Here is a 16367-nt window from a genome sequence, read left to right as displayed (position 1 = left end):
TAACACAATATATGATCTGAAAACTAACTGAATCCCAAATTAAAAGAATATTCTGGGATTTTTGTTTTTTGTGATGTGATCGTAATCAACAACTGGTACTTAGTAGTGCCATTAGTCCTTTATTTTTCTTCTCTGAGTTTTAGTTCTAGTCCTTAATTGTTCAACATGAGCCTAACTCTGACTACCTGGATCAAAATGTGAGGCTCCTAAGAACGAGAGATGGCTTTATGGTCCACATGTAAGACATTGAGTGATCCAGGTAAGACTAAGGGTTACATGGTAAGGAACGAAGGCTCAGAAATCAGGAATAAATCGAACTCAGAAGATAACGAGTTCTCGGAGGGCTTCTTTAAAAGTAATAGAATTGCAAAATGTTTTAAAACTGCTTTGTTTTCTTGTCCTTATTTCTTGTTCAAAGTTTGTTATTTCTGGTTTAATTTCACCATAGAGACAGCAGGGAAGGCTTCAGAAGAAAACCCCTTTATCACCCTCCAGCCTATGTGCGGGAACGCTCACCTCCTCACAGACGGGAGTCTCCATTTTTCCGAGAGTCTCCAGTTACTCGAAAAGATTCTCCACATAGTAGATCGGGCTCCAGTGTTAGTAGTAGAAGTTATTCTCCAGAACGGAGCAAAGCATTCCCCCCTCATCCACATAAAAGTAAGATTTTGATTTTTTTATTACATTTATAGAGGGCCTGTTGGTTTTCCTGCCATGTTTGTTGTACTATATGCTTGTATTCATCATGAAATATTAGTTCTGGAGCCTCTTTTATGGTAACCCTGTTCCTCTGCTGTTCCACCTGATCTTAACTGGGTGCTATCATCCGGTTGTCAGTGGACTTGCTCCTACATGGTCTCGTATTGTCCACTCAGTGCTGAAAAGTGTGGGGTCATACACCTCCTTATCAAAGGAGATGGTACCTCCTTCAGATATTTTCAGGAGGAATATTTTCTTGAGGAATACAAGTGTTTACTAAACAGACATGTCAGTAGGGATGATTGCTGCTTTTTTTAATCAATGTGTAATGAGATAATGCAGATGTATTTCAAATCCCCACTACTTCTAGGGTCACTGCTGCTGTCGGTGAATAGAGATGTTCTTGTTTATCCACAGGGTATGTAAAATCTCCCGTGCATGCGGCTTTGCTCCTCAGGGGCGGATAGCAAATGAAACAGCAAGCAGGTTGTCCAACAAATCCGGGATAGCATTAAAATCTCACATTTATAGAAAAAAAAATAGTAAAAACTGTGCACCAGACAGTGCAACCAGTACGCATGAAACCTACGCGTTTCAGCCTTAATCATGGTAAGTCTGCCCGTGTAGGTTTCAGGTATTCTGGTTGTACTGTCTAGTGCACAGTTTTTACTATTTTTTCAGTAAGTGAGAGATTTCAATGCTATTTCGGATTGGCCTTTTTGCTTAATCGCTTTGATCCTACGTGGTATTTCAAATGAGTAAATAAAGTATGAGCCTACAGAGGAATATAACGTTCCCGTATGCTTGGGTACTTTGATACATCTTTATGAATTTTCAGCCTCTGGCTGTAAACCAGAATATTTCTCTTTACTGACAGCACGCAGACCTGTGTAGCTTTATCAACAGCTAAAACACAAATGATATTGTTAAAACGTAACCTTTTATTGTGCAGTATTTCTATGTCTATCAAATTGGACAAAAGTAACTAAGGCAGTCGTAGTAACTAACTTGTGTAATACTGCTTGATCATAGGTAAAGAGCGACCCGGCACACATGTTGTACGATCGTCTAAAGATCCGTCTCCATCCAGCTCAGTAGGCATTCCTCCAGCAAAGGTAACTTTTTTTTTTTTGCACACTTTTAATATTAGGATATTTTCCTTTAGATTCTCCAAACATAAAAGTCTGAATGTAGGTGACATGTTGTGATGTATGACTGCCTAGAGCAAAGGGCTGAATTACTACTCATCACATTATTGTGGGGGATTTTATTTGGTTGTACTTAGATATATTTCCATCGATAATGCCTATTTAGCATATTGGCTTTAATTGTCAAGGTTTGGGTTTTTTTCAAGCCTTTTGTCAATGTTTATGTGATGATCTTCAGTCCAGACCATGTAAATAAACACTATTTGCCCAATGGGCAACAAGAGGTACCCTAACTAAAGACCTAATCAAATAAACTTTATTAAACTATATAAATGGACAAGGATTAAAAATGGGAAGCCAATTCCGTATTAGATAAGTGCGGCAACACGTCGGGGAGGCTATTAGCTGTTAGGTAGTTTTTAACAGGCAGTGTAGGTGATAGCCAGCCATATAACGTTTAGGAATTTATCCAGAGCAGTGTCGGTCCGCGGCCGCACTTATCTTATACGGAATTGGTTCCCACCTGCCATTTTTAATCCTTGTCCATTTATATAATTTAATAAAGTTTTATTTGATTAAGTCTTTAGTTAGGGTACCTCTTGTTGCCCATTGGGCAAATAGTGTTTGTATAATTACCCCTATGCTGACCGGGTGTGACAATCAGAGTTTAGTGTTTGTGACCATGTAAATAATACACTCTTTGATCATTGAAGTTACAATGAGCCTGGATTGATTGTGGACATTGTCTTAGAATTTTCATCTTGGCTACAGCTGCCTCTCTTCCTTGTAAAGGCCCCAATATATATTAAATTAATGGCCAAAACTCTAATGTGCATGGAGGCACCGGCCGACTGATCTTTGGGAAGATGTCGATTGAGCGTGTCCAATTTCAGACTTTATTCTCCCAGAGTTACCTGTCGGTGGTTTTCTTGTAGAGAACACAGGAGTGCTCAGCTAAATGAATGTTCCTATGTATGGAAGAGATGGCTGACAGCGGAAGGATCAGCCATAGCATTGTTTGGGCTACAGCCATCTTATGTGTATGGCCGGCTTGAGTCATGCAAACACTCCATTTCTCAGGATATGTTCAGCAGAGGATATGATGAACTCTGTTATCAGTCACATCATAAAGTATTTGATTTGCTATTTACAGAGTGTAGACTTAGATAAAGTGGGTCGTCTGGCGGAGACTGCTTTTCTGGAAGCTGCTTCCAAGTGGGCATTTGAGAAAACGGATAAAGGGTCTGAAAGCAACTTGCCCGATGCAGCAGAAGAAATTGTAAAGGTACTTCTATTTTTAATGTAATTATTTTCTCAGTGATGTATGGAATGTTTAAGGCGTGTGTAATGTTCATGGCTTATATTACCTTACGCTTTCTGTAGAAGTAGCTTGGAGTTTATGGCCTATGGAGGATTTAAGATCATTTGCATGTTTTTTCTTCAAAATTTTTGAGATATAAAGTGTTTTTGCAATTTGTGTTCTAAAATGTGTCATTTTTTTCTTGTGCAAATTGCTTGTATACCAGCATATCCCTGGCTGCTCTAATCTGTCTAGTCTCAGTCCCAATGGCCCCCTTTTGGGTCACTAAAATAGTATAGTGAGGAAACGTGACATCTTCTGTTATGCAGACCTCACTGGCATATTGGGAAACCTCATGCATAGCCACAAAAAGATGTGCAGATATCTCCCTATGCCGTATTGAGCAGTGGTGATCATCATAGGCACTCAGTAGCTGGCTATATATGATTCATTTGTTGCCTTGGCTGAACTATCAAATTGCATAGTCAGATGGGAATTTTGGATAGCCTTTGTACCTCATGAGACGACAGGTGTATTCCTATTGTATGATTTCAAAATACTTAAGGAGAAACTGTTGGCTCTAGAAACGCTATTTATCTGCAGATATAGTGGTGATAGGCAGGTAGTATATAAATCCTGTCTGGTAGGCTTCCTTAAAGAGCAGCTGCAGGGAGAAAATTAAAGTCAGATTTTCTTAGCAGTCGCTCACTTCCAGTCATTGGAGTGGTACTGAGGGCTGATAGTCACTGCTCAATGCACAGTGCATTGATTGACAGCCTACTGTCTAGCATGTGTGTGCAGAGCAGGCTATCGATCAAAGTGCAGGGGGAGTGATTACAGCGCAATCACTGTGTATTGAGCAGTGACTTTTACTGTTCCCTGCACTACCCTGATGACTGGATGTGACCAGCTGCAAGGAAAATAGAACTTCATTTTTTCCTTGTAGCTGCTGCTCCATTAAACCTGCCAAACAATTTTAAATACCATTTGCCTGCATATTTCCGCTATAACTACAGGTGAATAGCATTTCTGGAGGTGACAGGTTACCTTTATGGGTGACCTTATCAAATAAATCTTTGTCCACATATTGGTACTATTCTAACTTGTTAGGATGTGAATATAGATTTTGATGGTGCTGTGAATTCACACTGTCTCTGGTGGTAATGTATCACCTGACAGAAGGGGATATGTTGCTCTGTGTAATATCTGTTTGACTATTGGCAATGTTCTCTATATGTCAGCAGCGGCATTGTCACTTGTGGGCAGAGTACATAGAACAACACAGGAATGGCCTAGATATGTCCATAATCCCCATAAGACAACCTCAGAGAATAGTGAATGGAGCTCCTTTACTAAACTATTGTTCTTTTTGTTTGTAAGGCTGGCTCATCATCTGTATCATATGCCGATCAGACCGCCGACACAGAGGCAGGCATTTCTGCCAATCCAGAACTTTATGAAACATCTCCACTTGGCAACCGCTCAAAAGTAATTGCTTCAAAAACAAAAGAAATCGAAGAGGTAAGCTGAGAATAATACACGTCACCACACAATGTCAGCATTCAATATAGAGTTACTGTTCTTTGTATCTTTTTATATCTTTGTCAGTTGTGAAGGTAACGTATCATCGGGTTTCCCACAGCTAACCTGCAGCCACCACTTTGTTCCCACCATCAACAGCTTCCTAAATGGGACTTTATGATTTCAGTGCAGCTGGGCATAGTTTAGCAAATTCACGTTAGGCTATGTGCGCACGTTGCGTAAATACATGCAGTTACGCTGCGCTTTTGTAGCGCAGCGTAACTGCATGCGTCCTGCGTCCCCTGCACAGTCTATGGAGATTGTGCAGGGGCCGTGCGCACGTGGCGTTTTAGAGCGCAGCGCTTCGGCTACTGCCGAAGCGCTGCGTTCTAAGAAGTGACATGTCACTTCTTTCCTGCGCTTTGCCGGCAGCTCCTGCTCTGTCTATGGCAGGAGCTGCAGGCAGAGCGCATGGAATCGGCTTTTTTTTTTTCACTACGGACATTTCTGCAGCGATTTAAAGCGCACGTGTGCTCTTCAGATCCCTGCAGAAATTTCTGCAGGGCTAGTACGCAACGTGCACGCATAGCCTTATACTTTCCCTCACTATATGCAAATAAGTGAAGCATTTATTTCCACCCCATTGTCTCTGATTGATGTGGAAGGCAATCTTGCAGCGCTGGGGTCCTGGGTTCAAATCCCACCAAGGACACCATCTGCAAGGAGTTTGTATGTTCTCCTCGTGTTTGCGTGGGTCTCCTCCGTGTTCTCCGGTTTCTTCCCACACTCCAAAAACATACTGATAGGGAATTTAGATTGTGAGCCCCAATGGGGACAGTGTTGCCAATGTATGTAAAGCGCTGTGGAATTAATAGCGCTATATAAATGAATAAATATTATTATTATAAAGGGAAAACTACATCTAGTCCTGCGTCATTCCCGCTCCTATTGGCATGCCTCCTAACATCATCTCGAGGCGCCAATGAGTTGTAAGGTCTGCTGGGAGTCAGCTGATGTCCTCAATGTAATGACTATCTTCCTGTGAATGCCGGCTGCAAGCCAGCGTTCATAAGAGATGATGATTTTTGCTTTACAGGTCAGTGCTGATGCATTGGTGTGTATTACACAGGCGATCGGATGTTCTCACCTGCAAGTCACTTATGAGAACAATTAAATGCAATAAAAAAAGTGAAAAAAAAGTTTTAAAAATATGAAAAAAAAAAAAAGTTCAACTCGCCCCCATTTTGTCCCATTGAAAAGAAAACAAAAAATATACATTTGATATTGCTGCATTCAGAAACGTACGATCAATAAAATATAAAATAAATTAATCCGATCATTAAATAGTGTAACGGGAAAACAATAAAAAGTGGCAAAATGACGTTTTTTTGGTTGCTGCAACATTGCAATAAGAGGTGATCAAAACATCGCATCTACTCAAAAGTTCTGTCAGTAAAAACATTGGCTCGGGGTACAAAAAATAAGCCGTCACCTAACACCACATCCCGAAAAATGAAACCGTTATGGGTCTCAGAAAATGGTGACACAAGCAAAACATTTTTGACAAACTTATGACATTTTTTTTTACCACTTAAATAAAAAGCAGGCAAACAAAAAACTACATGTTTAGAATCTATGTACTCGTCCTAACTGGGCAATTATATTGCCAGGTCACATTTACTATAAAGTGAACATGGTTATTAACAACCTCAAAAAACAATTGTGGAATTGTACTTTTTATTTTCCATTTTCACCGCACTTGGAATTTTATCCAATATAGTACATGGTAAAATTAATGGCGCCAATCAAAAGTACAACTCGTCCCACAGAAAAACAAGCCATCATCAAGCTAAGGGGACAGAAAAATAAAAAAAAAGATATGGCTCTTGGAAGAAGGGGAGGGAAATCCGAGAATGAAGGGAAAATGGCCCGATCATGAAGGGGTTATTAGCATTATGTTATGCTACATGCAATGTTTTGATTGCTTTTATTGCACTCTTCGAAGAGTTGCTGTGATGAAAAATTATTTCTTGCTGTTTACACACTTTTACAGATGTGGCAATGTGGTATATATTTATTTTAGTTATGCCATTATATTTGACCACGTAAATGTATGTTTTTCTAATATTTTTTTTCAAAAGATTGATTGTATTATTTTCCAGTGTATAGCACAAATCAGTCTCATGTGTAGCGCAGCCTATAGTTTGGCTTCACAGGGGCACCAAGATGGCAGTGAGCCTCAGCTACCATGTCAAAATATCAGCATTCTACCATCCTGTCAGAGGGAAAGAGGGTGACGATGGCTGCCTGAACGGATGTCTGAACAGGATTGGGCTACTTACATGCCGCCATCAGAGAGTGACATTAGCAATTTAAGTCCTGATCAGTATTTTCTCTAAACTGTACTTTTAGAAACCGATTATATCTATGCTCATTGTGACCTTAAGGGGTACTTTGCACACTGCGACATCGCTACTGCGATATCGTCGGGGTCAAATCGAAAGTGACGCACATCCGGCGCCGGTAACGACGTTGCAACGTGTAAAGCCTAGATGCACTGATAAACGATCGCAAAAGCGTCGAAAATTGGTGATCTGTGTAGTGTCAGTCATTTTCATAATGTCGCACTAATAGGAGATACGATGTTGTTCCTCGTTCCAGCGGCAGCACACATCGCTGTGTGTGAAGCCGCAGGAGCAAGGAACATCGCCTTACCTGCGTCCACCGACTATGCGGAAGGAGGAAGGTGGGCGGGATGTTTACGTCCCGCTCATCTCCGCCCCTCCGCTTCTATTGGCTGCCTGCCGTGTGACGTGGCTGTGACGCCGCATGACCCGCCCCCTTAGGAAGGAGGCGGGTTGCCGGCCAGAGAGACGTCGCAGGGCAGGAAAGTGCGTGTGAAACTGCCGTAGTGATAATGTTCGCTACGGCAGCTATCACAAGGTATCGCACGTGCGTCGGGGGGCGGGTACTATCGCGCTCGGCATCGCTAGCGATGCTAGCGATGTCACAGCGTGCAAAGTACCCCTAAGGCTATGTGCGCACGCTGCGGATTTACCGTGCATTTGCCAGGGATTTGCTGCAGAGAATGTGTCTAACATTTCTGCAGTCATTCCCCAGAAAAACCTATGGGTATAAAAAAATGCTGTGCGCACACTGCGGGTTTTTTTTACATGGCCTGAAGGGGTTTTCTCACGAACAAAGTTAATTTTAAATTTCATTTTAATCAATGGATCTTGAAATAATAACATATTCCACAATTAGAGGTGTTTACTTTTTTTTTTTTTTAACCACCTGTGCTGAGATATTCTTATATATGTGTCCCTGCTATGTACTGTGTAATGGCCGTGTCAGACCGTACAGGGACATGGTCTGATCATACCACATCTCCTGGGAAGGGAAAGAAGTAAAAAAGTATACAGACATTACAGCACAAGATCATAGCCAATTCTTTTTGTGAGGTAAAGCATTTTCGCTGTTAAAAAATATTTTACCTCAAAGAATAAATAGAATAATTTGCGATCCAGTGCTGCAATGTCTGTATACTCTCTTCCGTCCTCCCCTGCCCAGGAGATGAGGTATGATTAGACCATGTCTCTGTACAGTCAGACACGACCATTACACAGTACATAGTAGGGACACATATATAGGATTATCTCAGCACAGGAAGAAAAAAAATGTAACCCATCCAATTGTGAATCTTATTATTCCAAGATCTGTTGATTAATATTAACTTTTTTCGTCAGAAAACTCCTTTAAGACTTTGTTCACATTGCACCTACGTTGTCTGAAATTGGATCAGCATGCAGATTGGCATAGATTTCTTGCAATTTGATTGTTAATGACCACATGGTTTGCCAGCTACAAAAAAGTTTACCATGCGGCCATTAACGATCAAACCTCTTCTAGCTGCAGTCAGTCTGAAGTGTCAGCATAGTTTCCGTGGCTTTGCAGTTTAAACTGAGCCACAATGTGGACACAACGTGTCAACCCAGCCTTATTAAAGGGAACCTGTCAGCATAAATTTTGCACTAAACCTAAAAGATTCCCCTTCAGCAGCTCCTGGGCTGCATTCTAGCAAGGTTCCTATTGTTATTGTGCCCCCTTTTAGTCCAAACTAAATACTTTATAAAGTAGTACTTTTTTGTATGCAAATCTTGTTAATCGTACACGGGGGCGGGCTGTCTGTTGTCCATTATTCTGCCTCCTGCCGCTTTATGCCGTCCCCCATCGCTTAATTTCATATTTCAGGACGCCGCCCAGTGCGCCCGAGGTCTCGCGCATGCGCCGTGCCACTCTAGCGGGACTAGGCACAGTGTGACCGCTGGTGATGTGTTGCGCAGGCGTGAGATTATGGGTGGCGCTGTGATTTTCATCAGCAAGTACCCGCCCATAATCTCGTGCCCGCGCTTTCCCCTCTGCCTCCACCGTTCTGCGCAAGCGCTGGAGCAGGAAATAGATGGGAGGAGCGGAGCAGCATAACGGTGGAAGCAGAGTGAAGGTAAGTGCTGTAAGGTAAAAAACTGAAGATTTGCTAACATGCATTGCATGATATATCTGTGCTGTATTCATTGCATTGTAACAAACTATGGGATAGATTTGCTCATGGAGCTGACAGGATTATCAAGACTGCATAAAAATGTACAAACATTCAGTTATGAGGCGTTTTCAGGCTATACAAATTTTCTGTATCTGGATTAATAACAATGTCTAAATACACTGACATGAAGCAAAGCTGGAAAACAGTGGGCATCATTTATCCAAACTATGTAGAAGAAAACCTGTCTTTGTCCATAACAACCAACGAGAACTTATTTTCTACTTCTAAGTGCCACCATACAGATTAGATGGCTGTCGGCCAAACAATATTTTACCCAACAGCATTCTATCCTGACTCCTCCATTCTCCAAAACATCCAGTGTTCTCTAGAAGAGAGCTACTAAACCAGTCCTCCTGTGATCGCTTATATCTTAGAAAACAAAAGGATCAGTCATTGAAATTCAACAAGCAGGCTGGATCCTTCTTTCCTCCAACATCTTCTTTTGAGGAGTCGGTAGGCCCTCACACACACTACACTGTTGGCCGATATTGGCGGGTCCGGACGACTTTGGTCTAGTGTGTATGGGGGCCTTCAGTTTCATCTGGTAAAATGAAAGCTGGGCTGTGATTGCTTTGGGCAACAAAAGATGAATCTGCCCAAGAATATATTAAAGTGTCCTTAATAAATGCTTTAAAAATGGCTGCTAAGGCCATTTTCACACATCCGGCTTTTCTTCACTTTGTCGGATCCGGCGCGCTGCCGTACGGTGTATACAGTACAATGGTCGCGCAACAAGCTCCGGTCACGTGCTGTCATGTGACCGGAGCATGTGAACCGGAAGTTGCGGCGCTGCCACAGTACTGTATCATACTGTACTGGCGTGCGCCGCATTTGTCAAACCGATGAACAGCCAAATGTGTGAGAGCGCCCTTACATGTGCATGCTCCTATATAGAGCGTTTCATTTTGGCTGTGAGAATAAATGGACTTCCAGCTTTTATGTCAGGAGTGACTTCAGAGCCTGTGCATTCAGCCGGTCCCTTTCTTCCCTGTGATATCCTTTTTCTTTTGGATGAAATGTTCACTGCCTAACATTTTCCATGGAAAGGCCTTATGAATCATGTTACAGGTTGAGAGCCAACAAATGTGTTGAATTCAGTTTAGATATAAAATATCTGTGTAGCTTATTTCCACACCTCACCCTGTATTAGCAGAGCACATATATCAATTTATTCCTTTATTTCATCTTTTGTTTTCTCAATACCCATTTACCAAAAAGAGTTTTCTTGCATTAGAGTGTGCTCACACTGGTTTTTTTTGTATGAAAACTCTCTAAGGGGCTGTTCCCAGGATTGCATTATTGTTCACAGAGCACAAGCATTATTGTTATAGACAAAACCCAACATAAAGTTTTTCTGGTACATTTGTGTTTTCTCATGCATCTCTGCCACTGTCTATGTAACTTCCAATAGGAGAATGGGTGGTCCCCTTCTTATCTGCTAAAACTACATTTCTCAGCCGCACTTGCTTCTCCTCAGTGCTGCAGACCCCTCCCCCTTACTTGATTTTATCTTCTGCCATCAATATCCGCTACCTTTGTGGTTTTACATCATTGTTAGGTGATTCATAGCAGCGCTCGGGACCGATTAGTAATATGCACCCAAAACTGCTCATGGTTCTGGGTGCATATTGGACCTGATAGGCTCCCTTTAAATAGAGCCAGGAGGGGCATCCTTAGGAAGGTGAGGAGGTGTGTGGGGGGGCTAATATGTTCAAACACAGCAGATTTAAAAATGAATTACATTGACACAAGTAAATAAATATGTGTTCAATATTAGAAGACTACAGTGGGAATAACCCTTTTATATGGTCACATATGAAAAATAAGAAAGTACACTTATGTCAGCGATACTGAAAAATCCTAACCGTATAAAGTGCTTGCGCTGTAAGGATTCAGTCACATAAACACTTAGCAGATTGGACAACCACTTTAATGAATTCCTGATCACAAGTACCGGAGCCATATGTCATCAGATAATTAATTTCTATGGTGTCTAAACATTCCAGTGATGTATACAAATCACGCAGATATTGCACAGTTCCCTCTCTCCATCAGACTCCACACATTTAGTAATCTGATTGCTCTGCAGTAGAAGCGCTGTTCTACAGAATTGGAGCTTACGCCTCCAGTTGTGTAAGGTCTTCAGTGAGCCCAAAGGTATCAGTGTTTTTGACAAAAAAAAAAAGGGATCAAAGGTGAGGTCTTGAAAGTGTATGCTGGATAAAATGTATAGGGCAATAAACAGTTTAGTGAAGCCTGGGAGTATTCTCCTCTATACACAGGATCGCTGCCCACATACAGTATTTTATTTACATTTTATCGTCTGTATTTTGAAGTGGCGTTCTGAAATATTTTCCTCTCTTTCCTGTTGGGAGTGCGATATATGAATGTCTACATAAACACAGGCATTAAGTAAATGTGTGGAAGGTAAGCTTTCAACCTCTTGGCCCAGGGACTTGGGAGCTGTTTATTTTGGTTGAGCTCCACACTGCACATTTCTGCTCCACTGATTTCACCATCCAGCTAAAAGCATATCTTTGTCATTGCAGAATAAATGATACCCATTCAACAGAATAATCCTTGTTCTAGCTCCCCACTAGAATGCAGGATCTCTGCCCCGTATTATTGGCATTTCGGTGACTTTATTTTGGTAAATACTTGCAGGAAATACTCTACTAATTAGATTTATTAGGGTCCTGAGCCGGGGCCGTTTTCTGCAGACCATTCTGTCTGTCACTTGTGTACCTTATCCATGAAATGATGCCGAATGACTCTATACTTTATATAATATGTGTTTACCTAAATACCTTATAGGCAGATTTGTCTATATTTTGGACTTTCAGAAGAATTGGCCCAGCCTTGCTTTTTCTATCTTAACGTTAATTATTTTACAATACTTCCCCGTCCAGATCATCTGGACTGTTAGTATAGTATGGGTGTAGTATATGCCCAGGTGATCGTGAAAGGGTATGAAAAAGAAAACAAGCAACATTCTTTTTCCTCCTGGGTGGCAGAACCTTTCATTATAAATGGGGTCCTTTTTCATTTTGAATCATAAAATGTTGTTAACTCTTTCTAAGCATCTTATGTTGCGTGGCTGATTAGTGACATTTCTATGAATGTAGCTATGACCCATTGCTTAAATTTGTTTTTTTTTTTATTTTTTTAGTAATATTAAAACAACACTGCAGCATTTTTATCCATCTATCTACCGTATTTTTCGCTTTATAAGACGCACTTTTGTTCCCCCAAATTTTGGGGGAAAGTAGGGGGTGCGTCTTATAATCCGAATATACGGGAGGGGGGTGTATATATATACAGATTCCAGTGGAGGCGGGCAGCTCTGGAGCGGTGCTGGGGGCTGCTGGGGGCAGGGAAAGCTGGGAGTGGCAGCGTTTTATCTCCTGCTCCCGCTCATATAATGTGCACAGCCGCTGTCCATCAGAAGCGTGGTGCTGAAACTGCATCGCGCTGATGGGCTGGGGCAGCGGGGTATATTATATCTGCCTGTGCTTACCTTTGATCGCACAGGATCCCCCCTCCCCCTGTGTTAGATATGGCCTCCCGTGCTGCTGCCCATAGTAAAATAATAAACTCTTTACTCACCTCCTCCAGCATCTGCCGGTCTCCCTCCTGCTGCTGTGATAAGGCACGCAGAGATATCTCTCTGCTGTCCCGATCACATGACCTGCACTAGAACCAGGAAGTAGGAAGTGCAGGAAACAGGAGGACCTCAACCCCGAGGAGGGACACACGAGACTGGACAGCGCTGCAGAAGGTAAGGAAAGAGTTTATTTTACTAAAAGCAGCAACACGGGAGCGATATCTAACAGGGTGATGTGTGCCTGCCAGAGTGGGCCTGTCTGCCTGCCAGAGTGGGCCTGTCTGCCTGCCACAGGATGTGTGCCAGCCATAGGGGAAATGGGGCATCACTGGGGGACTTGTTCAATATAAGGTGGCCATATCCAGATTAAGGGGGCTTATTTTAGGATGAGGGGGCTATGAGGGACATATACCCTATATTATTTGTTAGACGGACACTGGCATTCTAAGACGGATCCCATTTATTAAAAAATTCTCTATTCCTTCACCAAATTTGGGGGTGCTTCTTATAATCAGGTACGTCTTATAAAGCGAAAAATACGGTATATACTTACACACACACACACACACACACACACACACACACACACTCACTCTCTCTGGGGGAAAAAAGTATTTAGTCAGCCACCAATTGTGCAGTTCTTCCACTTAAAAAGATGAGAAGCCTGCAATTGACAAGTATACCACATACTACCATATATAAGTAGACCACAACTATGAGAGACAAAATGAGTAAATATATCCAGAAAATCACCTTGTCTGATTTGCCAAGATTTTTTTTTACAATTATGGTGGAAAATAAGTATTTGGTCAATAACAGAAGTTCATCTCAATATTTTGTTATATATCCTTTGTTGGCAATGACAGAGGTCAAATGTTTTCTCTAAGCTTTCACAAGGTTGGCACACATTGTTGGTGGTACGTTGGCTCATTCCTCCATGCAGATCTCCTCTATAGCAGTGATGTTTTGGGCCTGTCGCTGGGCAACATGGACTTTCAACTCCAAAGGTTTTCAATGGGGTTGATATCTGGAGACTGGCTAGGCCACTCCAGGACCTTCATATGCTTCTTACGAAGCCACTCCTTCATTGCTCTGGTGGTGTGTTTGGGATCATTATCATGCTGAAAGACCCAGCCATATTTCATCTTCAATGCACTTGCTGATGGAAGGAGGTTTGCACTCAAAATCTCACGATACATAGCCCCATTCATTCTTTCATGTACACAGATCAGTCCTCCTTGTCCATTTGCAGAGAAACAGTCCCAAAGCATGATGTTGCCACCCCCATGCTTCACAGTAGGTATGGTGTTCTTTGGATGAAACTCAGCATTCTGTCTCCTCCAAACACACAGAGTTGTGTTTCTACCAAACCGTTCTACTTTGTAATGAGTGGAGGACAGAGGAGCCTCTTAAAGAAGACGGTACAGGTCTGTGAGAGCCAGAAATCTTGCATATTTTAGATGACTAAATACTCATTTTCCACCTTAATTTGGAAACAAAAAAATCTTGGCAAATCAGACAAGGTGATTTTCTGGATTTGTTTTTTCATTTTGTCTCTCATAGTTGTGGTCTACCTATGATATCAATTATAGGCCTCTCTCCTCTTTTTAAGTGAGAGAACTTGCACAATTGGTGACTGACTAAATACTTTTTTCCCCACTGTATATATATTTCACCGCTGTAGTGGTGGTTCTAATCTAAGTCCCCTGCCCCTACTCTTATACTCACACTCCAAGCTGAGTGTTATCAGCATCGCTCCCATCAGTCTCCAGTAGTTTGAGCTGCTGGCAGTACCAGTGTTTCATGGAGCAAGTCGGAGGTCACAACTCAATGTACGTCTATGAAAGCCTCGTTTTGGCTCTCCTAGATTTGTACTGAGAGCTTGTGACCTAACTTCGGACTTCAAGCCTGTCAGAAATTGCGATCACAATAAAATATGAAGACACCAGGGGGCGAGGTGGGGAAGGGGGGCTGTAGTAAGTGTTGGACTAGGGTCAAAGACCTTAAGTTAAAAGCGCCACTCCAGCTCTAAAACAAAAATAAGAAATGCTCAAGTGGGGCTTTAAATGTGTGGGGTTTTTTTTATAATGGATGTTAGAACAAAACAGTAGTCCAGCAGACATGTCGGTACACAAATAATAGTCCAGCAGACATTTCTGTACACTGGATCAGAGTCCTGCAAGTTATTTTGTTCAACTCCAATGGATTTTCTTTTCATTTTCCTTAGTCTGTCTCTGACTATGTGGCTCCTGAAAAGAACAAGTAGGCTTATTGTGCAGTGTTAAAAGTGCAGAATTAATTTATTTATTTATTTATCCCCCCCCCCCTGTATAATCTATAATAGTATCAAAACTTTATGAAACTTTAAAAAAAAAAAAATAATAATAAAAAATAATAGATTTAACATAAGAATTTAACAAATTCCATGGAAGACAGATTTCGTGACTGAAAATGCAGATAGCACTACCGATGGTTAAAACTGAGCGGCAGCTTCTCTGCGGGAGGTAATGTAGTGACATGTAGTTCCTAACCCTAATTAACATTTCATGCCTACACTGAGTTCATCCACTAAACGTTCAAGAATCCAGCTCAGCGATTCTCTGTTTATTTAGCCATCCTGGTTTTACATTTTCACTTTTATTTTCATGATCTTATTTCCCTCAGTAATTCATTAAATCTTATTTGCACAGAACCTCGTGTTTGTATTCCCTGGAGAAATGTGAGCAGGTCATTCTTTCCGTACATGTTTCTGCTGATTTTTGAAAAATATACTTCAAGAAAGGGCTCCAGTTAAGAATTTCCTCTACTTACACATCCATCTGCACATACAGTATGGCCCCTTTTCATGCACAGACATCCTTATTGAGGCAGCTTCAAATATCCTTCAGTTACTGTTACAGAAAGCTTCCCCTGGCTGTCTCGGTGCCATAATTAAAACAAGATTTAGACAAGATTGTTGCCAAATCCACGTTTCTAGACTAGTCGGATAATAGGAGAGCTCTGTCCGTCCTTCTGTATAGGAACAGGAATTTAGAAGTCATGTTATTGGTTATATTTTAGGCACATGATGCCACCAGAGGTGTACAAAGAATTTAGTGGGCCCCATAGCAAAAGTCCTAATTGTCACACACACACACACACACACACACACACACACACACACACACACACACACACACACACACACACACACACACACACCTACCTCTCCTCACACCCCAAAAAATATATGGCGGCGTTGGCCTGTTCATACCTCCCAAATGTTATAAACCGAAAGAGTGACATATATTGCAGCACATGCACAGCAATTATGCCCCTACTGAAGCCCCTTCGTGTTCTCAGCCACTAAAATACACCTTTCATGGCACGTTTAGGACACAGTATTATGCCCTCACAGTGAATCCCACCTCCAAAATTTCATCTCACTATCCCTCTACCCCCTGCATGCACAGTATCATATCACCAGAGTGCCTGCAGCAATGTATGATGCCTACA

General features: G+C 41.7%; 1 protein-coding gene across 3 annotated transcripts in view; it reads left to right on the top strand.

The window, feature by feature from the left end:
* PPHLN1 (periphilin 1) overlaps positions 1-16367 on the top strand; it is a 141550-nt gene that overhangs the window by 86658 nt on the left and 38525 nt on the right. For all 3 annotated transcript variants that reach the window (XM_075344981.1, XM_075344982.1, XM_075344983.1), the window contains exons 6-9: positions 449-660; positions 1732-1814; positions 3001-3132; positions 4528-4668. In XM_075344981.1, the coding sequence (XP_075201096.1) occupies positions 449-660; positions 1732-1814; positions 3001-3132; positions 4528-4668 (568 nt within the window). The remainder of the gene's footprint in view (positions 1-448; positions 661-1731; positions 1815-3000; positions 3133-4527; positions 4669-16367) is intronic.

The sequence above is a fragment of the Anomaloglossus baeobatrachus genome, chromosome 4 (assembly GCF_048569485.1).
Source record: "Anomaloglossus baeobatrachus isolate aAnoBae1 chromosome 4, aAnoBae1.hap1, whole genome shotgun sequence".
In the NCBI taxonomy this organism is placed as follows: Eukaryota; Metazoa; Chordata; class Amphibia; order Anura; family Aromobatidae; genus Anomaloglossus; species Anomaloglossus baeobatrachus.
This window is presented reverse-complemented; position numbering and strand designations above follow the sequence as displayed.